The 25302-nt window shown below is 38.7% G+C and overlaps 1 protein-coding gene across 8 annotated transcripts in view; it reads right to left on the minus strand.

The window, feature by feature from the left end:
* The window catches only part of LOC135257857 (serine/threonine-protein kinase MRCK alpha-like), a 377275-nt gene that overhangs the window by 102177 nt on the left and 249796 nt on the right, over positions 1 to 25302 (minus strand). For 7 of the 8 annotated variants that reach the window (XM_064341039.1, XM_064341035.1, XM_064341036.1 and 4 more), the window contains 6 exons: positions 21956 to 22080; positions 21240 to 21345; positions 20824 to 20972; positions 20341 to 20432; positions 15919 to 15995; positions 9974 to 10012 (listed from right to left, as the gene is read on the minus strand). In XM_064341039.1, coding sequence (XP_064197109.1) covers positions 9974 to 10012; positions 15919 to 15995; positions 20341 to 20432; positions 20824 to 20972; positions 21240 to 21345; positions 21956 to 22080 — 588 coding nt within the window. The remainder of the gene's footprint in view (positions 1 to 9973; positions 10013 to 15918; positions 15996 to 20340; positions 20433 to 20823; positions 20973 to 21239; positions 21346 to 21955; positions 22081 to 25302) is intronic. The other variant, XM_064341037.1, reaches the window with a different exon arrangement.

Below are 25302 nucleotides of genomic sequence, written 5' to 3' on the forward strand. Positions count from 1 at the left end.
ACATGTAATTTATTGCAAGTTATTAACAAAGCCAACACGAATATGTTGCAGAGCTGATGGTTCAAAATCATCGACTTGCATTGATTTAATTTTTACAAACGTTGCTGAGTTATGCTGAAAAGCAATATCAATTCCAGTAGGCTGCAGTGATAATCTAATTGCAATTGGAAGGAAGACTAAAGTTCCAAAATACTAAAGAGGATGTTTAAATATTTTAATGAAAATAATTACTATGATGAAGTAAGAAATATTGACTGGTCAACAGTTCTATAGGAGGAAGATCCTGATTTGGCATTAGATGTTTTTACTAGCTTGTTAATGCCAATTATTGACAAACATGCCCCTGTAAGAAAGCAAACTGTGCAAAATGTTATGGCTCCATGGCTGGACCAAGAACTCAAAGAATACATGGCGGAAAGAAACCGAGCCAAGGCCGAAGCAACAAAATCAGGTGATGCATTATAGTGGGTAAATATTGTAAATTAAGGAATTATGTAACAAAATTGAACAAAAGGAAAAAAAGGATTTACTATCAAAATAGAATTAAAGATGCTAAATTAGACAGCAGAAAAATATGGAATGCACTTAATGAATTAATGGGAAGAAGAGTTAAACCAACACCATCCTTTTTGGAAGCAGATGGAAAACTTCTTACTAAACCAATAGATATTGCTAATTATTTAAGTTATTATTTCAGGAAAAAAATACAGGATTTGTGTGATGGAATGGATCTCAGATATGAAGAAGATGGGCTTTCTAACAGGTTAATAAAAGACAGAATAATGAGTAATAAATCAATAAATCAAGTTTAAATTTGAGGGTTAGTATTGGTACAATAGAGAAACTATTACGAGCAAGTAAGGTAAAACCAGGTGTTGTTAACCTTAATGTGACATTACTGAAATCTGTAGCAGAATGGATTGCTCTGCCTATTTCTTACATCATTCATTTAAGTTTAGAAAAATGTGTTTGTCCTTCAGAATGGAAAATAGCCAAGATTGTTCCACTAGCCAAGAATGGTAAAGAACCATTCTCAGGTAAAAATAGTCGACCAATAAGCCTACTACCCGCGTTGAGTAAAATTATGGAGAAAATAGTACATGAGCAAATCCAAAATTATTATTTTTTAAATGATTTGAATATGGTGTATCAGCATGCATATAAAAAGGGGCACTCTACAACTACGGCGTTAACTCAGATGACTGATGACTGGATGAAAGAAATTGGTAAGAAAAAAGTTGTTGGTGCTGTATTGTTGGATTTGAGTGCAGCATTTGACATACTTGATCATAAGTTGTTATTTAACAAGTTGAGCTGTTATGGTTTTGAAGCATCTGCTGCTGCATGGATCAAAAGTTATCTCACCAACAGGAAATATACTGTACATTTTAATGGTAGTTATTCTGAGGTAAGAGCAGTGAGTTGTGGAGTGCCTCAAGAAAGTTGTTTAGGGCCGCTTTTGTTCTCCATTTTTACAAATGATTTACCTCTAATTTTGAATTATGCCACCATTGCGATGTATGCAGATGATTCCACAATATATAAATCAGCACACACACCTGGAGAACTCAGTAGGGTTTTAAATGAAGAATTAAAGTTAATAGAAGGATGGGTAACGGCAAATAAATTGGTTCTTAATATAGAAAAGGCAAAATGTATGGTATTTGGTTCAAAATATTCATTAAAAGTCGCACCAATTTTACACTTAACTATAGGAGATACAGATATTGGACAAGTAACAGAAGCAAAGCTATTAGGGATCACTGTTGATAGCATAATGTCTTGGAACAGCCAAATTGATCAAATGGTGGTAAAAATGGGCAGAGGCATGGCTGCTATAAAACACTGTAGAAAATTCATGCCTATCTATTTAACCAAACAATTAGTGCAAGCATTAGTGTTATCACAGTTAGATTATTGTTCAGTGATTTGGTCCAATACAACAGAAAGCAATTTGAACAGGTTACAGGTAGCTCAGAACAAAGCAGCTCGCATTGCTCTTCACTGCCCATATCAAACAAGTAAGTAAGTACAATGAATAATCAATTGGCTTGGTTAAGTGTAAAATGCAGGTTGCATTATTCTCCATATCATCCTAACTGAAATCCCAGAAAAACTTTATAGTAACCTATCATTTTTTTCAGACAGACATCATTATTCTACTCGGCAGTCATCTGAGAGTTGTTTTCTGTTGCCTCAGTGTAGAACTAGTTTAATACAGAGAACAGTTAATTATCGAGCAATGGTGGCATGGAATTCATAACATTAAGTTTTTTGATTTCAGAAAGTAATACAAGAAGTTTTAACAAAGTTCCACTCCAGGCACCCCTGGTTTAGTACTTTGTGAAAACACCCCTGGCAAAGACGACAGCCATGAGTCTTTTCCTATAATTTGTGAATCATTGATATCTTTGGGTTTGCGCTTATGGACTCCCCCCCTCTTCAGTTCAGACCACAGGTTTTTGATGGAATTTAAGTCTGGAGACTGAAATGGCCATTGGAAAACATGGATGTTCATTTCACTTAAGCATTTCTGTTTAGATTTTGATGTATGCTTAAAGTCACTGTCCTGCTGGACAATCTACCTATGACTAAGTCCTAGCTTCTTAGCAGAGACAACTAAATTTTCTGCCAGAATTTCCTGGTACTTTGTTGAATTCATTGTGCCATTGATCTAAAATAGTGCCCCAGTACCACTGCCAGAAAAACATCTCCAAAATATCAATGACTCACCTCCATATTTGACCGTAGGTATGAGGTGCTTCTCCTGTTTGCATTCCTCTTTTGCCGCCAAACATGTTGATGGTGTGTATGGCCAAAACGTTCAATTTTGGTCTCATCTGACAATAGCACTCTCTTCCAGTCATAATCCCAATGAGGTTTGGCAAGCTCCAGATTCTTGGTTTTGTTTATTGTGCTCAGTAAGGGCTGTCTTGGTGCCACCCTTCCAAAGAGTTAGTTGGTATGGAGGTGCCATTTAATTCTTTTTTTAGACTTGTTGACCGCAAGAAACAAACCAATCTCTGCCATTCTTAAAGAGTGATCCTTGGGTAATTAATGGCCTCTCTCACCATCTTCCTCACTGCCCGTAGGGACACCATGCACTTGCTTCCTATTCCTGGAAAATTTGCAACCATTCCATATGTTTTACACCTTTTTATTATTCCCCTTACAGTGCTAAGTGGTATGTTTAACCGTTTGTCTTTTTTTGTACCCATTACCAGACTTGTGACGGTAAATTACCATCGGTCTCTTCTGAATTGACAGTTTTTTGGCTTTTCCCATGCTGATGGATGACAAAGGGATTTTCTATGCTTGTTACCTCATTTTTATTCTGTATTTTATTCTGTAGTGAAACTGGAAGTGATGGAATGACACAATATAGTTCCTTTAGACGGAGATTAACTAAATTAAGTAAAATTGTATTGTCAATTTCATTTTGTTTGATTTTACTTACAATAATTATTAGGGGTGCCAATAATTATGGCACCCTTGGTTGTCGAAAAAATTAGATTACTTAATAAAAAAACATTGAAGCATGAGAGTAAATGTATTGAAATAAAAGTATATAGTTTTCCCATATGTTTTAACATAACATATAGATTATTATCTGTGTCATTTATTATATGCAGCCTTTTTTCTTCATTTTCATTAAGGGTGCCAACAATTCTGGAGCCCACTGTGTATATATATATATATATATATATATATATATATATTTTTTTTTTTTTTTTCCTGTCTGTTCTTGAAGATGTAATTGGTTGTAGAGAGCTATCATCCCACTTTATTTGTGATTTAAAGGATGAGTTGCTAAATTATTTCTTTTCTCAATTATTTAAGAGATGAAATTATTATATAGAGCTATCATATGTATTGACAGGCTTTGAGTTGTTGTGTGTCTTAGTGGTTGTGTTATGTATTGTGTATTGTTATGTAGTGCATTGTTATGTATTGTGAGTCTTATTGTGAGTATGAATGTTACGGATGTGTATTGATGTATTTTTCTGTATTGAAGTATTGTAAAAGATTTATGGGGACTGTTACAATACAGTAGCTAATGGGGATCTAAATAAACAAACAAACAAACCCAGACTTAACCTCTTAGCGCAAAGCCCCTAATGGTCGGCACGCTGGCGTACCGAGATCGCTGAATTCAGACATTCAGTGCTACTGCAACCAAAGTATGCAATATAAACAGAAACGCTTTGTTTTAGTTTCATTAGTAGACGATACACGACAACTATGCCAAATGTGGAGTATCGCAGCGCCACTATTGTTGCTCTGGTCGTTAATTTAACAAGTATCCCCTCCCTGCAGTCTCATCTGCAACTACACCCCCCACCCTGATCCTCTACATCTTTCATGTTATAACTGTATCTTCATCCAGCACTTGTATTGCACTTGTATCATTATCTTGATGTTGTAGCTCTATCATATCTTGTCATCATGTCTCATTCTAGATTGACTTGTGATAACTTTCTGACCTAGCCCATGCTTACTGCGTGAACTGAACTTCATGTTCACGGCTATGGATAACCATTGCATAATGAGTATTGTACCTTATTGGACCTGTGTTTTGCAGTTGTCCAATGACCTTCAGAATATCATACATGGCTTTGGATAAAAGTGCCTGCCAAATAGTAATGTTATGTAATGTAATGCTTACATGACCTATGGTCAGCAGCCGCTGTCCAATATCTTGTGCACATTGTGTCAGTTCCCTCTGGTTTTTTGGGGACGCGTGATACGAATACAAATTGTCAAAGGAAATGTAAAAATGACTGAGACTCGTCACGTCTTTCACAACATCCCCAACAGCTTGTTCAATGCAATGATTTGAGCAATGCCAGATGAAAATGTTGGGAAACTGACAACAGAGTTGAGTGGGAACACCAGATTGCCTCCCCAGCATAACTGATGCTTCATCGCAGGCCAGAGATATTAAGCACTAGTTGTAAAAAAATAAATAATATCATCTGTAAATCTGTACTTGTTGACACATTCCAACAGTGCCTTCACAATGTGGTTGGCCATTGTTGCTCCGAGTTCAAATAACTTTGCCCCTAATGTTTGGGACGCCGGTGTGCCTAGATTGCTTAGTTCACACATTCTCTGCTCCTGCAACCAAATTATGAGTTGAAAACATGAACTCAGTGTTCTAGTTTTATTAGTAGATGATTCAGGGCAACTATGCCGAATACAAAGTTTCGCAACGCCGCCATTGTCACGCTGGTTGTGCATTTACCAAGAACCCCATCCCTACAGTCTCATCTGCAGTCACACTCCCCGCGCATGACACACTGGACAATAGTGTCTATCTGGGCATACATGAAAACATTCTTTTACCACTAAAAATTTGTATTCCACCGTAGCAACAAGATAAAGCCAACAATAGCCGAAGGTATGCCAGTACAGCTGTGAAAAACCCTGCTCGCTGAACACTGAAATAAACAAGAGGAATTAAAAAAAATATATACCACGTCATTCTACTGTCAATATCTGCAACTAAATATGGAATAAATATACAATCTTATCATTGGTTTTACGCATAGAAATGTCCTTTTCGAGACTCAGTGGTCATGTATTGGTCTTGGACAATCCATCTCTGAAATATACAATCATTTGTGACGCCTGGGTACCTTACAAAATAGCTGTGCGTAATACCACACATGTTGTTATCTCCACCAGGCGAGAGCCTGGAGGGGATTATCCGTTTGGTCGTGTGTGTGTGTGTGTGTGTGTGTGTTTGTGTATCTGTCCACAGCTAATCTCGCATACCACTGAGCCGATAAGCCTAATACTTGTTGTGCATGCTGACAACAGGCCAAGGAGCGGAATTCTTGAATATTTTGCAAATCGGTCAACGACAAGTATTTTATTTGAATCCATTTCCATCATTGTCCATTGAAATACATTGAATGCTAACTCCTCACTCCTCCTAACCGGCCGGTAGGGGCCGCAAGTGATCAACAACTGCTTCGGTTTGGAATGAAAGACCAGAGATGTAAAATGTCAATTTCAACGTTAAAATGCCAACAAAATAATCCGGCAACTAACGGGGTACGTTAATGTTTGAATCTGTGGCAATTATTTTGTTGGCATTTTCACGTTGAAATTGATATTTTACATCGCTGGTCTTTTGGAATTGTTCCTGTCCAGATTTGAAACAAATGTGCCAGTCCATAACGTCAACGTTTGCTCTGTCTAACACATTGTGGCTGATATGAATGAATTTAGCTATCATGTCACCACCTTTAGCATTACTCCACTGAATCGGCGTTTTTTCAGTGGCACATGGTAAAACTTGTAATATTGTATTTGTCTGGTTGCATTGATTGTGTAGCCTCTATTGCGGCATCAGCAAAGCTAACATGCCTGGTGGAGATCTGCACTCTACTGAGGGCACTCTTCTAGTTTACAATGTTTTCATCCTTTGGAGTACAATCTGGCTTGATCGACAATTAATCGGTCAAATAGATGACAAAATAGGCTTTCTAATGATGTATAATATGTCTAGTTTTACTTCTGGAATAGCGTTTTATAGCTCAGTGTAACCAAACGTTTTGTCTCATTATAGCTGCATTATGCATTCAGTCTGTGGTAGTGGTAAAAGATACTGCACCTGGTGAAATTTTATCGATGACTTTCGTCATTTCTTGGAAAATATTATTCTTGAGAAATTCTGAGCATGGCTAAGACATATATATTACATTACATTACAGGCATTTAGCAATTATCCAGAGCGACTTACACAACTTTTTACACAGCATTTTACATTGTATCCATTTATACAGCTGGATATATACTGAAGCAATTACGGTTAAGTACCTTGCTCAAGGGTACAACGGCAGTGTCCTTACCCGGGAATCGAACCTGCGACCTTTCGGTTACAAGCCCAGTTCCTTACCCACTGTGCTACACTCCGTTTGTGAAATGTCGGCTACCTTCAAAAATAGCTGTGCATAATACCACACCTGTTGCTTACGGCGTTGTCGCCCTTTTTAGTACAATTTAGCTTGATTGACAATTCATTTATTCAGTAGGTGAGAGTATAAGCTTTCTAACGATGTATAATATGTCTGATTTTGCTTTTGGAATAGCGTTTTATAGGTTTTAAAAAATAGAACATTTTCTCATCTGCCAATGTCTAAATAAATAAAACGGTAGGCTGCTCTGCGCGTAGGTCGCGACTTGATATCTCGTCTTTTGTTCCGTTTTTTCTCAATGTCGTGTTCATTATTTGAAATGTGTATTTATGTGTTATTATTCTATCTGTCTCTGAGGCGCTCTGAAATGTGCATTCTCTGCTAAGCTGATGGATTGGTGTACGTTTGTGTCTGATGTAGTGTTGCACGGTACACCGAAACTTCAGTACTTTTTCGGTACTTACGAAAAAAAAAAAAAAAAGAAACAGTTCGGCATTAGAATTTTCCAACGTTCCGTAGTTTTGCGTCAAATGTAAAAGTCAGGGAACTGTGTCTCCCGCATTACCGATTGAGAGGATGAAAAGTGTAATTTGTCAGAATCTTCGCTGGATAGCAGTAGCAACTAAGGTTGCCAAGTGAGGTGACTTGCGCTTGTGCACTCAGCTCCTTGCTCCAGCGCAAGCTTTGACTCAGTTCACTTCAGTAGCAATAGGTGTTCCAATGTGGAAATATTTTATTATAGATAGATGCTGTATTGTTATTAAAATATGCTGTTTTTAGATCTATTTAAAGGTGAAAGACCTGTTTTAAAGATTATTTAGTTTACAACTGTTCAATTTTTGAAATATATTTAACATTTTTCTATTGTTCAGTGTTGTTACACTATAGGCCTATGCATATTAATATGCTGAAGAGGCTTCAACTTAAAGGTTGTTAATGAACCAGGTTGTTCATGAACCATGAATTCGAAAATGAGGTCAACCCTTGTGGACATTACGTTTCTGATCTATTAAGGTAATTTCAGTATCGTTAGGTACCGAGTATGGAATTAGCATCGTTTAAGTTTCAAGTATCATTTCAATACTGAGTATCGTGATACTAAACCTGGTATCAGTATCAACTTCAAAATTTTGGTATCCTGACAACACTAGTGTGATGCCTTTTAGTTGCGGCGCAGAAACACTGCAGCTGTGCATACACGCCGGGCCATCTAAGTGTTACGACATGCCATCTAAGTGTTACGACATAGTAAAGGCCTTTACGGGAAGCGGCCAGGACACATCCATTGCCACACAACTAACGCCGGGCAAGCAGCACGGCGAAGCAGCACGGCGCGACGCGTAGGGTGTCTCCACTGGTTCCGTTTGTGTCGCGCAAAGGCTTGCTTAAAGCTCTATATTCCTAGTAGCTCTCGCAGTCTGCAGTGGGTTTACATCGTGTATTTCACGTTTGTTCAGGACTTTTGATTATGGGTAAGCGAATACTTGGTGAGAGACCTTTTTCAGTCTGTTAATTTGGTAATATTTCGTTAACTCATGTAAATACGTGAGAAAGTAAACGCTTTCAAGAATTACCATAAGCTTAAATCGCAACGTTAACAAGCGTGCCAATTTCATGAAGAATATGTAATGATCATAATAATAATAAATAATCCGTAATCAACCATTGGGAATTCCCGTGTTGTCTTGTCATTCACGTCAAAACATTTATAGGATCAGATTTAGTAAAATCAGCTAATCACGGCGAACGAAGACATCGGAGAAGTCAAATAGGCTGAGCAATGGTTGGTTAAAAACTACCTTCCAACACTCGAGCTAACAAACCGCTGCTCGGTGCATTCACTTCTACGTCATTCAATAGTCTTTCTGTGGTGTATTTTCAAATTTACCCCACCCCCTCTGCAAAATAAGATAGCGAAACTAAGTTTGTTTTTTCCCCAGGTTCCAGTTTTTTTTTTTTTTTCTTTTCTGCAAGGACAATACAAAAACGAAAAGGCTTGTATTTTTTTAGCTGCTTATAAAATACCTGGGAGGTAACTAGGGATACACCCCCAGTAATATAAGGATGAAATATAAATCAGAGCATGTATATCTAGCATTTTAGAGCATATTTCTGTGTATAAACAGGCCATCGTGACGCGCGACAAGCCGAAAAAATAGAACAGAAGCGAAAAACTACGCTTCAGTTCGCTTGTGTCGCGCGAGCTTCGCAGCCGGTTCGCGACGCGTTCGCATCTGGTGGAGACGACGTCGCCCGCTGCCGTTGTAATAACAGTACTTCAACTACGCTTCAGTTACACGCGTAGTGCGCTCGCGGTCGATACGCGTGCGGTGGGTGCCCGGCTTAAGTCACCCGACAGCGTCTCTTCGCACAAAATTGGCCATAAGTCATCAATATTTTATACGATCATCATGATATTCAGTAGATATGTTTGGTGCAGGCATATGATCATGAGGACAAAGCCATTTTAAAATCACTCCATAGGGGGCGAGATGGTGTCAATGCTTGGACCCCTCCCAACGCCGCTTGCGGCTTTAATTTTTTTGTTGTTGTCCCAGGTATTTAGGCATCTTGCTGGTTTTATGTTATATACATGTAAAACATTGCTCAGTGTTTCAAAAACATCCAATCTACAGTGAAACATGCTACTGCTGTCTCACAAAACACTACTTTGATAGCAGCACACCTCAAGTACTGTTCCAATTGGCCTATAGCCTTGTAGTGAAATCCTTGAGATCTGTCTTGTAAGATATTATCCCCATATTCAAGCTTTTGTCATGCAACTGTGCCTCAGAATCAGGCTGAATCGTGATCCTCCAGGACCAGGACTGGGTATCCCCCACATTAAAAAAAACTGCAACGTGTTTTTTTCCCAAAAGAAACAGCATTTTGTCTCTGAAACCATGCAGAAAAATATGCAACATGCACAGACATGCATCACTTCCAAAGAGCACACACCACATAGCCAGTGTGAGTTTCTGATATGGCATTTTGAGTGCAGACAGAAATGGAACCGTAAAAAAAGCAATAACAAATCGGGAGCTTACACGTCTGCCTTTGCTAGTGGTCACGTAGGCAGGAGAACGCTTCAAAAAGGAGAGGGAGAGAAAAAGAAAGACAAAGGGAGGTGAGAGGGAGAGAGAATGAGACACAGACATACAGGAAAAACAAATTGAGATAAAACCTCACCAAAGAAACGAAAAAAACATTATATTCTTGTACCAAAACAAGCACTCAATTTTAATGTCAACTGCAACAGAGAGGCATTAAACTAAATACAGAACAAAAACAAAGCTTAATCATTAAGCTATGCAGATCAATACATGTACACATAAACTGTGAATTCCAATGGAAATCAACTAAATCTGCTGTGGATGGAATCAAGGGAAGGAAGCACAGTAACACACTCCCTTCTCAAGACCACATTCCCAGCTACTCGGACAAAAGGGAATGAACATATGGAAGACAAAAATAAAAAATACATTCTGCCCATTACCATAATGCTCCTGTTGTAAATTTTACACATGGGCACTCGGGGTGGTGGGAGATGCTACTGTTTATATTTGCATCTGTATTTGTTCAACCAAGTCGTACTCGGATAAAAAACTGGCAGTGGGCGTGGTAGTGCATTTTACCATTATAATCACTGGCACTGGAATGGTTGAGATACTAAAGCATTAAAGTCATGGTTTTACAATGACATCAATAATAATCCAGTTTAACAACAGGTAATTTGCTTTTTAAAGCTGAGTTTAACAATGACCTATATCTTACTGTTATATGTTATAAATCAAAACATAGTTACTCATCCTTACTCTGAACTGCACAGTATGAACTGCATGAACCCCACCTACCTGAGGGACAATGAAGTCAGTTAAAAATAGAAAAAATGCTTTTATAATAGCATAGCATACAGTAGTTCATAATGAAGTTGAGAACTACTGTGTGCTATGAACTCCTAATGAAACAAAAAACTACAGAATACTTTTTCTCCCCTCTTTGCTGAAGCCCCACTTTACCTGAATGTTTGATTTGCATAAGCCACATGAGTCAGCACTGGGTGTGTCATTAACCAACAACCTTTTTCACCACCTACTTCTGTCACGCTGAAGTCCAGCAGTGTCAGACATCCTGCATTGCAGCATTGATTTCTGCAACAGCAACAACCTAATTTCATGAAGATTACAAAATCATATATTGCAAAACTATTTTCTCGAGGGGCCGTCTGGGTAGAGTAGAGGTATAAGCACTCGCCTACCACCACAGAGACTCAGGTTCAATCCCTGGCAGCGGTACTTCTGGCTTGGTCAGACGTTCCTACGAACACAATTAGCAGTGTCCGCAGGTGGGAAGCCGGTGAGGGTATGAATCCTGATCGTTGCATTAGCGACTCCTACTGGTTGGTTGGGGTGCCTGTTCAGCAGGGAGGGGATCTGGGGGAGATAGCGTGAACCTCCGCGCGCGTTACGCTCTCCCAGTGAAACTCCTCGCTGTCAGGTGAAAAGAAGCGGCTGGCAACTCCACATGTATCAGAGGAGGCATGTGGTAGTCTACATCCTCCCCAGACCGACAGAGGATAGCGCATCGACCAGGACTGTGATACACACGGGGAATTGGTATAATGACTAAATTGGGGAGAAAATGGCAAAAAACAACTATTTTCTTGAAATAAAGGACACAAATGAATCAATTTCAACGTTTGTATTTCCAAATTATAGAGGTTTTGTTATATAGGCTAAGACAAAATGTATCAAGGCATATTACAGGAACAGTGAGAAAAGTGCTAGTGTGCATGACAAAACTCAAAATGGAAAAAAATAGTTAAAGAAATACAAAGAGAAATATTTTAAGTCATCTCTTCAGTCAACAAATTCAGCACATTTCTCCCTCCCTTCTCCTTGAAGTGTGCTTTTACATAACCTATGCACTGTTGCTCTCCCCTTATCAATTCCACAGAGAACACGCAACCTTGGTGTTTGCAGAGACCACATGCGCACAAATCAGTTACATTTCATGCAGTTGTCATGAAGCTGCTCCATTCAGTTTATTAAAAGTCTCAGTTTCAATGAACACCTAAAAATATGTCAATGGAATCTACCTTGCAGAGTCCTGAGCCTATAATTTATATACCTACAGCATCCACAATTATACATCCCCACCCTAAAGGCTTTATCAACTTCATCACATGATTGCAGTGAATGTATTTTGTGTGATTACATGAGTGAAATTAGTTTTGATAGTACTTGATTTGGAAATTCTTCATCAAAATACAGGTCATTCATTTACTGAACAGCGTGCTGGAGTACACAGCGACACGTTCGCACCTAGGTAAAAGTACCTGTTGTTGATTGTCTGGATATGGGGTTCTGTGAAGAAAATGGCACAAACTGCCAGTATTTCTATATTGAATCGATTCTTTTTTCTAATATTAGGAAAGTCATGGAAGGAGGAGGATATAGTATTTAGGGCGTAGGAGAAATTTTAATTTTAACGTCCCTAAAGCCCTATGGCATCACTCTGGCCTACCTAGTTTTAAGGGAAACTCTCACTCACGTCTCTCTGCAGGTGTGTGTATAAGGCTAATTGAGAAATTTGGCGCTGAGCAAATCACATCAAAGAGGTGGGGAAAAAGATCAAAATCTGAGTAATATTGGCAAAATTCAGGAGGAGAGAATGCATTATTCGAGTGTAGCTGAATATGGTATTCGTATTTGACATCTTCCCTAATGGGCACCATTTTGTGTGTGTGTACTATTAAAATTTATAAGAGCAGCATTACATTAGTGGGCAGGCTTCAATTCTTTTTGTTTTTTAGTATTCATTTTTCTTGTGCAGGTCACTATATTTTGGGAAATATCTCTGGTCCTTGATACCCATACGGTATAGACGCTTTCAATAAACTAGAAATACCGCCTCGCAGTTGTATGCCACCGCCAACCAGTAGCCAGTTTAGATATAAAATGTCATCACTTCATCAAGGCTTCATGCATGTGATAATTCACTCCTTCCCTGGTTCCTTTTCCTGGCTAGATCAATGACTCTTCACATATTATAATTTCTAGTCACCCAGGGTTGCTCGGGGATAGCTTGCATTTGAAAGGGCACAGCTTAAATACAATCTCTAAACAATGGGGTCTAGCCAGGAGGAAAGGCTTCATGCATGTGATAATTCACTCCTTCCCTGGTACCTTTTCCTGGCTAGATTGACCATTTGGATATAAAATGTCATCACGTCATCATTTTATCCTATTAGACATTTGTGTGAAACTTTGTCATAATTAGCGTATGAATTATTGAGTTATGGCTAAAAACATGTTTTGTCAGGTCACAGTGACCTTGGCCTTTGACCACCAAAATCTAATCAGTTCATCCTTGAGTCCAAGTGGATGTTTGTGCCAAATTTGAAGAAATTCCCTCAAGGTGTTCCTGAGATATCGCGTTCAAGAGAATCGGGACGGACGGACGAACAGACAATCCGAAAACATAATACCTCCGGCCACGGCTGTGCCGTCGCGGAGGCATAACAAACGTTACTACGCATGTGCATTGTTCTGGCCCTAACTTAACTTTCCAATTTCCGCAAACAATCAATAACAACAGAGTCCCTCTAGACTATTTCTGATAATAAGCAAAATAAATAAAATGTAAATTACATTAGCTAGCTAGTTAAAACTATGTCTAGCCAGTATTATTTGGGGTTACCAGTCGAAGAAAAGAACCGTTACTTGGTCAAACTAAAATGCGATAACGTTAAACTACCAGAAAAACGTGACAGAAACAGATAGTGTTGACAGTATTGCACCTTGCTGAGCATCATACATTCCTTGCATAATCCACAACTATTCTGGTTACATGCACATTCCTGTGTAAAAAGTGCACTCTTTCTATGACCTTGCTTAAAAACGATGATTACATGAGACACAAACTGGGGCTAGTGGGAAATATGTGTAGCCAATGCAATCACTGTAGGTTATTTATTTGTATAGCATGCATTGATGGAAAAACATCGTGACTCTTAATAACTTGGGTCATCTTGCTAGGTTACCACAACAAAAAATGATCAGGCAATGTAACGCTGTCAAGTCATTGAAAACAGGTATCATAACGTTAGTTCAAAATGTAGCTAAAGCGTATCAACTACTAGCATTGATCTAACGTCATTGTGTACAATTTATACAATGTTAGCTACGTTTAGCTAGCTAGCTACAATCAATTTAGTTAGCTAATTCATAACTATTGAAGGCTTGTTACTGGTCAGCTAGCTATTAGCTATTGCTTATCATGAGTTTGTTACCTGAAACAAAGTCAGTGCTAGAGTGAGAGCACCTATTCGACCACCTTCGTTCGACAGACAGGAAAACTGATTTCCAACTATATATATCTAATAGGCGAAATATCGGTAACAACCTGTACCTAGTTATGTAGGAAAAAATGTTCTTGTTATCCTTCCGTGGTTATTATTTCAGTACTTTCATGATTTTTTTTTTCTGTGCCGGAAAATAATTCAGAGGTGGTCCAGTGCTAGCTTTTGGTTGCCAAGGGGATGTGTATCGACCACCCCATATAAATGAATGGAACTTGACATAAATTTGCTAGCATAATGTATGTGTGTCCTTACTGTCTTGTGTATATGAGGTTAATATGAGAAAGGGTGGTCACTATCAGCACGTCTAGGAATCCGTACATATTCACAGTTGTAACCCAAGTCGCAGGACGCAAAATAGCCATTAGGAAAGCAGTTTGGAGCAATGTCTGCGCCATTGGCTTTAATGGGTCGCGATGAGATAATTACGAGCGTGTTGCTTGTTTTAAAGTTGATATAGTAAATAAGGCTGTATTAGGATTACTAAATGTATATGTATGAAGTTGATTTTTTTATTTATACAGTTTTTTATGTGTATTTTTACAGGACTTACATTCTAATAGGTAACGATGTCCAGTTATTTCTCAAAAATACAAAGTACCAATCGGCAAGCACCAGCGATAATAATCACAGGGATTCAAGCAATTCGTTTCACAATTCCCTAGTGTGGTTACAAAGTTAAATAATGTATTTTTTTTAACTAATTTTCGAAATGGCATTTGTTCCAGGGTGCACCCCACAGCACCAAAACCTGAGCCCAACGTCAGTCTGCTCATCAGTTTAACTTTCACTCCGTTTGTAATCGGTGCCATATTAGCCAGTAAACACAAACCCAATAACAAATAAACTCAGAGCGGAAGTTAACTTCGGGCCAAGCACATAACCTTGGCAATGTGCGTGCGTCCGATGAAAGCGTCTATACTGGTTTTTGTTGCTCAGCACTTCAAAAGCAGTTGATTACACAGTTAACTCATCTCATTTGGTTTCTTTGGTCAATACTGATTGCTAATTGTAATGTGAAAAACAAAAACAAAAAACAAACAAAAAAAAACAACAGCAGACACAATCACTTTCCACGACCAGGACAGGTTACCCTCAGTTTGCACATTCCACAGGGAATATGAAGCTTGTAACCACTACTGCACACTAAATCCACCCTCCAATACAGGATAACTCATCCTCTTTCACAGACATTAGATTAGCCATTCTGCCCAACAGCCCCAACAAAAGGGAGATATATTTGTTATTTAAACATACAACTACACTTGTCTAAATTTAGTTTGTTTTGGGGAAAAAATCCCAAAACTTAATTAAAGAGGAGGTGAAAGAAGAGATTGAATCCTGACAGAACAGAATATGAAACAAAAGATGATCAAATAAAAAAGAAAAAAATTGAAATGCATATGTAGAAATGTAGAATGCAGAAAGGCTATGATTAAAATGTTTTGACATTTAATGGCAAAGCCAGCCTTGGAAAACATTTAGACTTCTATTTTCAATCGAATAATCTATTACCACTAAATAATTAGAAATCAAGCAGTTGACTGTCAAGTCTTTTCCAGAGAGGTGAACAAATGACAACTGTCATCAACTGAGCATTATTGTGGAAAGAAATCTTTCAATACTTACGTCAAATTGATCCAGGGCTGAGGTAGGAGCATTCAAAAATGCAAGAAATGAGTTCTGGGAGTCCTGGTGCTTCACACCTACAAAAGAGCAGGGTAGTGAACAAAAAATACTGCTGGTTCTGATAGGGCATCAACCCCTCAGTACAGCAGCATGAGAATTTACCATACACTAATTAATGTTTTCCAATGCTGTGCACATTAAAAGGTATCAAGGGTGAATCAAAAGTAAAGTGCATGAATGGACTTCCAAGCAGTTACAATGCAGCTTCTAAAAGCCACCAAACTAGTATCACAGTTTTACTCAATTAACATTTTGCTTGTGACAAGGGAAGGTGAGAGGCACCTATACAGATAGGACAGAAATACAAATGTATTGCAGAAAGTACACAAGCTGTGGGGTGCAATACACCAACCTCTAAATAAGTATATTTTTTAAAATAAGTATTTCATGAATTCGTATTTCTTGATTCATATCACTAGAAGATTTTCATTTTATCTGGGAATGGGTAATTGAGAGGCACTACTGTAGCAATGATGACAGTACAACATGGATAAAACCTCATTATGGCTGGAAATTAAGGGTGCACAATTGATCGGCAGTGAACCGGCCAGTTTTCGCTACATGACACATGATTGGGGATCGACAGACCTTGACCAATCTGTATTCCGGATGTAAGAAATGTGAGCATGCATGCTCAAGCTGCATTGGAATTCTGCTGCTATATCTTTCCCAAAATGTCAGCCTTGTGAACCAGACATTGGAGGTCCGTTTTTTGTTTTTTGTTTTTTTTACCAGGGGCTTATTTTCATAATATTTTTCCTCAACCCTATCGGTTCTGATTGTATTTTACACAACTGCTTCATTTTCAAGTTATAGCTTTTTAGATATTTTTTTTCCCTCTATGCCAGTAGCTTCACCACAGCGTCTATGGGGCATAGGCTACAGGTTCAATGTACCTTCAAGTTCAGTTCATCTAAACCTGTTTATTGGGAAATAAAAATTAATGTTAATGTTGACATTTATTTGTATAAATATAGTATATTAGTCAGCCATCAAAGTTAAAGTAATAATCTCGAAGATTTTCATTAAAATAAATGTCTGTTAAGTCACTATCTATCGCCGAATTAGGTAACACAATGGTGATTGAGCCTATTATTATATTAATTTATATTATTATTATTATTATTATTATTATTATTAACAATTTATGATTAAAGAACTGGGTGTCTGTGGCGACATTCCCGGAAAAATTCACAAGCGGCACATAGTTAGTGACGTGTTTTCCATCACCCATCAGTGGTTGTTCTGCCAGAGAGGGTAGGCGGAGCTAACGCAACAGGCTGGCTCTTCAACTCACTTGTGTGGGAGCGGCGTACTGTTTTTTTTACGGTGCCTGCTAGCGTTACAATAACAGAGAAAGTTATGGAACCCTAAAAAGTTTTTGTGTAACATGAGAGGTCATATTATTTGTTGATGTAGATTTCGTATTACATTTGATGACAATGTAACGTTACTAAATTACATAGCTATTTGCACAGCTAACGCTAGCTACCGGACCATGCAAAAAAAGGCAACATTAGTTTAGACAACGCTGCGCACAGTATCCATCTCTCATATCAGGTAACGTTGCGTTAGCTAGCTAGCTAATGTAATTAACACAATCTAATGTCAGCTAACAATTAGAAAAAACACTAGCTAACGCTACTGACCAGTACCGACCTCGCAAACCGTCTCTCGAATGCAATGCTACCTTGTTGCAACGTTGCAATGTAGCTAACTAAAGGCCAGTTCAGATCAATGATTCGCAACGAGACTGGATGCAACTTGCAAAATTCCAAGACGTCTGATTGTAAATGTTCTAAAACTGCACTTGGCGATTTGACAAGGTGGGTCTTTTGAGACCCCAGGCAACGGCTTCAGACACTCTGCAACTAACCAGTTCACACCGCTGCAATTTTCTCTGCAACATTCTAAAACAGTTTTGTCTCGTTGCGAATCATTGATCTGAACTGGCCTTAACATTACCGTTATTTACATTGCCATCAAGTTCATAAATATATTGATCGGAATAAAGCCAGGGTATAGGTGGAACAGAGCCGGGTCTGATTTCTGTGTAAAGATGTCAAGTCTGAGAAAACTAAATAAAAGAATACGGCAGTATGGATTAGCGTTGTTATTATTTTATTACGCTTCCTCATATGTTCCTTCAGCCTTGATGCCCTTTTTGATTAAATCTCCTTTGTTTTTGTTTTACTCGTCTTGTACTGATTGCTAATTTAACACTCAGCTCAGCTTTATTCTCAAACAGCTTAGCTAGCAAAACCAGAAACACCAGAGGTAACATTTTGTAAGGCAGTTGTTTCAAAAATAGTACACAACAGTCATTCACGAAAAAGACTGTTTATTGTGCACGAGATACATAACTGCACGAGCCACAGCGAATCCCGCAAATTCTTCTCTGCAGTGTGAAGATGTTCACACCGGGCAAACGGTGGATAAAGAACGTGTGTGGAAATTTATCATCACTAATTCTACCCCAGATCTGCTCCAGCATTTTAACCCGGCTCGGCAGTGTAAAGACAGTTTAAGTTAGCCTAATGTTAGACAATGAATGAGTATGTACATAACATTACTTTTATAACAACCATTTTTTATTCAGTAAATAATAAGTGTTATAGTTGGCGTGGCCCAGGTGCCAACTGACTGACATCACACAGGCGACAATGGTTGGATCCAGTTGGATCTATGGGAAGTGAGGTCCAAAAATGCACCTGAAATTACCGCTTCTCGCCATTGGCACCGCCATAGAGAACGAAACTGAAATCTTCAAGATTGTAACTTTAATTTGTGCCTCCTTCCTGAACGATGCAGTTTCTGTGTGGTCCCAAGATTTTTATATTTGCATACAATTGTTTGAACAGATGCTCATGGTAACTTCAGTTGTTTGGAAATTGCTCCTAAGGAAAAAAAACAAAAAGAGGAACCGGACTTGTGGAAGTCCACAACTTTTTTTCTGAGGTCTTAGCTGAGTTGCCCTATCAAGGGCAAAACGGCAGTGGTTCTAAATGGAGACCCTTAAATATAGCCACAAGTGCCATTTAACTCACAATTAACTCACAATTATGACAATTGGCCAATCAGAAGCTTCTAAAAAGTCATTACATCAATTTCAGTCAACTTGGTGTATGTAAACTTTTGACCCACGGGAATTCTGATATAGTGAATTAAAGCTGAAATAAATCTGTCTCTAATCAATTGTTTTAAAATTATCTCTGATGTGAATACAATAGATGCCCTAATTGACTTTGCAAAAGAAATGTATGGTAACATGAAATGTGCAGAGTTGTGAAAAACATCTAGTTTAAAGTTTTAATATGTTTAGCCTACGTGTATATGAACTTTTGGCTCAACTGTACATACAATACTATCAAAACCGATAGGAATGATGAAAAACTTTATGAAAGTAAGACCCAGGTTGAAAAAAAGACCTTTAATGTCCACTTCAAACACTTTGTATTGTTTCCAGACAACTAACAGTTTGGGAAAGATAAAGCAGCAGCCTTCCAATGCAGCCTGCACATGGACTCACACATCATAGAACCAGAATACAGATTGGCCAAAATAAAAACATGCGATTTTGCGAAGGAAATATGCTTTTTCTCTTCCCAAAAATGAAGCAATAAACAAAGCTGTTTTATTTCTGGAGCCCACAGGTACTGCAATAGTACCCAAGTATTTCTTCTGCCTTTTTTTCCAGTTTTCCATGATTTTCAACAACATTGCATGAATGCTCCACAACTTCAGCCAATATTTTACATGACAAACGCCAAGCCTTATTGTTCAGTAATTTGTACCATTTTCCCCTTAGATTTCACCAGAAATTTTCATAGCAGTACTTTAAATTCCCTGTGGGGGGGGGGGGGTTGCAGACCCCCCAACATCTATTTCAACCCACTCTAATATTCAAACTATGTAACTTTGTATAGCACTTTTTACAGGGAAGTTTTACACAGTAGCAAGGCAAGAAACAGAACAAAAAGTGCAAACACAGAAAAAACCAGACCAGACAAACAGCAAGTACATAAGGTAAAAACTCCCAGTGGGGAGAAAACCCTCAAATGGTGGTGAGAAAAAATCTCTTGTGCACTGTATTATTCATTTTCATATACAGCTGATGCACATACACAGACATTAAAAGGCTCTGTCCTGAGTAGTGATGTGCAGTACTTGCATATGAGTGTAATGGACTGAAACATGATATCAAATTTAAGGTACATTATTATGATGCTTGTGTTGTGTGTCCCTTATTAATTCACCTATTAATATTGTGGCTGGTGGATCTCTTTCAAGTAATAAAAGCTGATCTTAACTTTGGGTGTCAGAACCCCCCCCCACCACCAACCCCCCATCTCCCGCTCTCACCTTTCCCCAAGCGCAGCTCTTTTGTCTCTTTCTTCAGCCTCTCAATCTCAGACAACAAGTCCTGATTCTTACTCTGAGACTCCTGCAGTTTGCTGGTGAGGTAAAGGACTTGAATCACACATCAGACACTTCTTGCGCTACTGAACCAACCAGTTGCCCTCTACATTACTTCAACCACCTCCCGGAGTACAGAGGAAAGGGAGCTTTAATCACAGCTTTAAATGCAGCTCTAAGGACATAACTGCTGAATGCTTTAAAGGAGAACCAACTTTGTCAGCATATACAAAACTCCAATTGAAGTAAATATTTATTCAGTATATCACTGTTTGGGGTGGGGTTCTGTACATTTTCTTTGTTGTGTGCTGATGGATTATATATGACAAATGAGATAGATCATAATCTTAAAACAAGGACAATAATATCGAACAATGGACATTTTCGCCTGGAGTTCTCATCAGAGGGATTTCAGAAACCTGGACCTACCATTCAGTGGAGATGCTGGCAGCCTTGACTTTGTTGAGCTCATCCTGGATGGCCTGCTTGGCCCTGATCTCAGCATCCAACGCAGACTGCAGCTCCAGCCGGGCTGACATGTCCAGCTTGGCGAAGCGCCGCATCTTCCAGGGCATGTCCTGAAAAAGGATGCAAGAAATATCTTCCAACTAATCACATCAGCTCTGTGAAAGTGGATCTACATCAGTAGCAAAAGCAATGATTCACATCAATAAATGCAGCAAACTAAGAAAAGGTTGTATAGTTAGAGGAGACAGGTACCAAATAAGCCTTGTTCAAATATCCCTCAAATCTTATCTGGTGTAATTTCTGCTCGCAAACAGTATGGTCAAATTGTTCAAGATCTGATTGTCTGGATTCTGGGACATCCTGGGGCAGTGACTCACTGTGGCACGAGTACCGAGGCTGGAGTTCCTCAGACCTTCTAGCTCCTCGGTCATCTTTGTGGCTAAGGCCTGCAGGTAGCCCCGTGCATCTTTCTCATCACTCACCCTGTAGGAGTAGGACAAGTGTGCCTTACTACTCAGGTCAGGTTACACTGACCTTGGTGTGGATTCAACCTTTGACTCACATAAAAAAGTTACGAAGTTATTTGGTGAGTTCAACAATGATCAAAATTAACTCAGCAAATTGTGTGAAGAAACACTTGCATTTATTTGAAAGTAAGTTTAAGAAAAATGTTGCCTAAATCCAGGCCCTTATCTTGACCACAGGGCTACAACTGGAAATAAGTTAAAGTGAAAGAGTGAGTTTGGCTTGTATGACTGGTGAACAGATTGCAAAATCTAGACAGTAAAGCAGTCTTTACATCGCCTTTGAAAATATATGGCAGTCTACCTACCATATATTCCTTGAAATTATGGGATCTCTTCCACATCATTTAATTAATGGTACTATATTCTGAATTTATACAAAATACGTCAAAAAGCCCTGTATAGAACCACACCCCAACACACACACACAAAATGTTAATGTAATCGTGATGATAAAACACAACCATATACCATTAGCCATTAGGTGTTTCTGCAAAGCAAGAAATGTTCTGCCCATGGTAGCAAAACTTCTGCTGGATTAATGGCTGATCAAGGCATGTGCCACTCACCACTGGATGATCTCAGTGATCTGTGCCTCCCAATGGGCAACACTCTCCTTCTTGTCTGCCAGCTCATGCATCTCCTCCTCCAGCAGCCTGTTGGTGCTGCTCAGTTTCTCAAACATGGTTGTCAGCTGGGAACATGAGGATTGGGGAGTGAGATTAATTGATTTATTACTCACAAATCATAAACTAAGGGCATCAATAATCTACTTTCAAGAGTGTCGCTGAGTTTTAGTTTTTTTAGCATTTTCAAAAACACAAGACAGCAGGTCAGGAATAATTTCCCAGCTCCTGCCAGCACTTTCCCTGAATTCAGCTGGTTTTATCCACAGGACATTTCAAGCACAGCCCTACACATACCTGGCAATAGATTAAAATACATTCTCCTTTCGAGACTACATCTGATGGTAGTTACAGGGTGTGAAACCAAAAAATAAGCTTGGGATTTTGTGGTATTTTGAGTCCCTCTGAAAACATACACTGTCCAGCATTTTATGACAAAAAAATGAAGAAAACAACTCAGATTATCCATATTTTATGCGGAAACATGCAGTGATGTGAAAATGTTCACCTCTGTCAATTAGATGATGTCACACATTATGACAAACAATACAGGCCAAAAGTATAGGCCACCAGCGTTTTTTTTTTTTTTTTTAACTTCAGGTCAAGAAGAATTTGGACAATTTATGCACATTTTTCTTTGGCTTTAATTACAATTAAACACATTATTGGAAGTCTACCCAATCATTGGAATTGGAAGGTGGAGGTCTGGGAGGGAGGAAATCTTACAGTATCTACCTTAAGTTTCTTTTTTTTAACCACAGGTAGCCTAATACCATTGGCCTGTAAAGAAATATGGTAAAGAAGAGGGAGTTAGGCTTCAGTGTGCAGAGCCAAGTAAACAAATTGTGGCAAAGTTACTTCCTGCAAGAAATTGCAAAGAAGCTTAAGATATCCAAATGCAGTGTTCAGTACACACTCAGAACGGTCCAGCAGGTGGGCAGTAATGTTAACAGGAGAAGACCAGGAAGAAGAAAGATAACATCAGAGGCAGAAGACAAATATCTTCTGCACCACAACTACAAGGAGAATTCAATGCAACTAGACAGAAACCAGATCCCCCAACTACAGCGAAATGGAAACTACAATCTGCTGGTCTAAAAGGAAGTGTACCTGCCTTTTCCCAATTATTTTTGGTCCAGTGTTGATGGCGCTTAGCCAATGGAGTCCTTTCAGCTTGTTAACAGCACATAGCAAGGGCTTTTTCTCACATACACATCATTTTAGGGAGGCATATCATAGTTGTCCCTTCACTGTAGTCAGGGAAACTGGTTTCTCAAGTTGTATTGAGTTCTTCCTGTGGTTGTGGGACAGTTTTACAATGGTTTCTTTTTCAGGATAACACAAGATATTTGCCATCTAACAATAAGTCCATCACTTCACTGTGAGGAAGGTCACTTAAAACTGGAGAACATTCAAGACAGTTGCCAAACTACCCAGGGGTGAGCATCCAAGAAAATTTACCCCAAGATCAGACGATATGTTGCACAGAAAAACTGCAAGAAAGCTTAAAACTACGTATGGGGATCTATAGGCCTCTGTCGATACAGTAAATATTAGAGTTCATGACTCCACCATTAGGAAAAAAATTAAAGTCCCTGCGCAGCCTCCCCTTCCTTACATTAAAATTGTTCCTTTAGTTACTATATTACAATATATATGTATTCGTTTCTACTTATTAGACTTTGAAAAGATAAAAAACCTGCTTTGATGTAAAACCTGAATTTCTTAATATAGCAAACTCAAGACTGGCTGGGCGTGTCATTTCTGTCCTAATCATTTATGCATTCACTTTTGATTGACAGCCCGGGCTGCTCACTTCCACTGACCTGGATCAGCGCTTACTCCACGTAACGTCAGTTGTTAGCTAACGTTAGCTACTTATCATATGACCGCAATAATGGATAACGAGTACAGCAATGACAGCATTAGAAATATTGAGCCGTGTATATATGAGCCCATTGCTTACAGCCTACAATATAGGAGCCTAATGTTATAGGATACCCTACGTTAGCACATAACATTATCGATCGTTTTTTTTTGCGGCAGTAACGTTATAACAGTCTGGAGAATAAAGTAACGTTACACTCGCCAGCTAACGTTAGCTATATTTACACAAGATAAGTACAGCTCATTGGTACATTAGCAAAATTATCTATAGCCAGACAGCAAGTAAATAGCCAGACAGCAAGTAAATTGGGGAGATGAGATTAACGGTAACGTTATAGGTTATAGGCTTGATCCAATTAATAGCAGAACGTCATCTAGCCCAAACGGATGCTTACCAAAACTGGTCCGTTCAACCGGCTTTGAACTTGGGAGCACACACTATATAAATATTCATACTGGGTGAGTGTTTTGGCCACTGCACATTGGTCAATGCAAATTAGAAATTCACAACGTCACAAATTTAGTCTCAAAACCACCAATACCAAATACTCCGCCAGGCGGCAATGTTGAGCATTGTATGGTTTTTAGGGAAAAAAATCTAATTCATTACATACATGTATGAAATACTTTTAAAATCAGTGTGTAAGTAACCTTATAGTCTTTGGTTATAATATAAGCATTTTAAAATCATGATTTTGACTGCAAAGGGTCTTTAAAATAGTATGGGTTTCATGGTAGGGTAGCCAGGACAAACCCCCTCATCTTCAAAAAGAACAATACAGCATGGCTTACATTTCCAAAATTGAACCTGCATGAAGTGCACGCCTTTTGGAATACTGCCCTCTGGACAGATGAGATCAAAGTGGAGTTGTTTTGGCCATATTGCATATTGTTTGGTGAAAACGAAACACCACATATCACCAGAAGAACCTTATGCCACCTGTTATGGTGGTGGAGGGGTGATAATTTGGGGCTGTTTTGCAGCCACTGGACCTGGATGCCTCGCAATCATTGAATGCAACATGCCTTTCTCTCTATACCAACATATTCTAGAGGAAAATGCAAGACCACCAGTCCAACAGCTAAAGCTTAGCCAAAAGCTAAAACATACAACAGGACAATAATCCAAAGCGCAGCAGTACATCTAGGATCATCTGCTGTATATCAGGCTTGTCAGCAGTAAACCACCTGATCACAACAGAGTGAGAGCTCACAAGGAGTAAATAAAAAATCTAAAATCGAATCATAAATGATTTACAATAATAGTGCCCTTTATCACTACTGCAGTGCCTTTCATTCAAAGCATTTGCCGATAAACAAAGCTCCAATAAAGTGTGCGCAAAGCTTCCACTTATGCGCTACATGAAAACGCATAGTGAAAGTCAGTAAGCAGAATTAGCTAG

The sequence above is a fragment of the Anguilla rostrata genome, chromosome 6 (assembly GCF_018555375.3).
Source record: "Anguilla rostrata isolate EN2019 chromosome 6, ASM1855537v3, whole genome shotgun sequence".
Classification (NCBI taxonomy): Eukaryota; Metazoa; Chordata; class Actinopteri; order Anguilliformes; family Anguillidae; genus Anguilla; species Anguilla rostrata.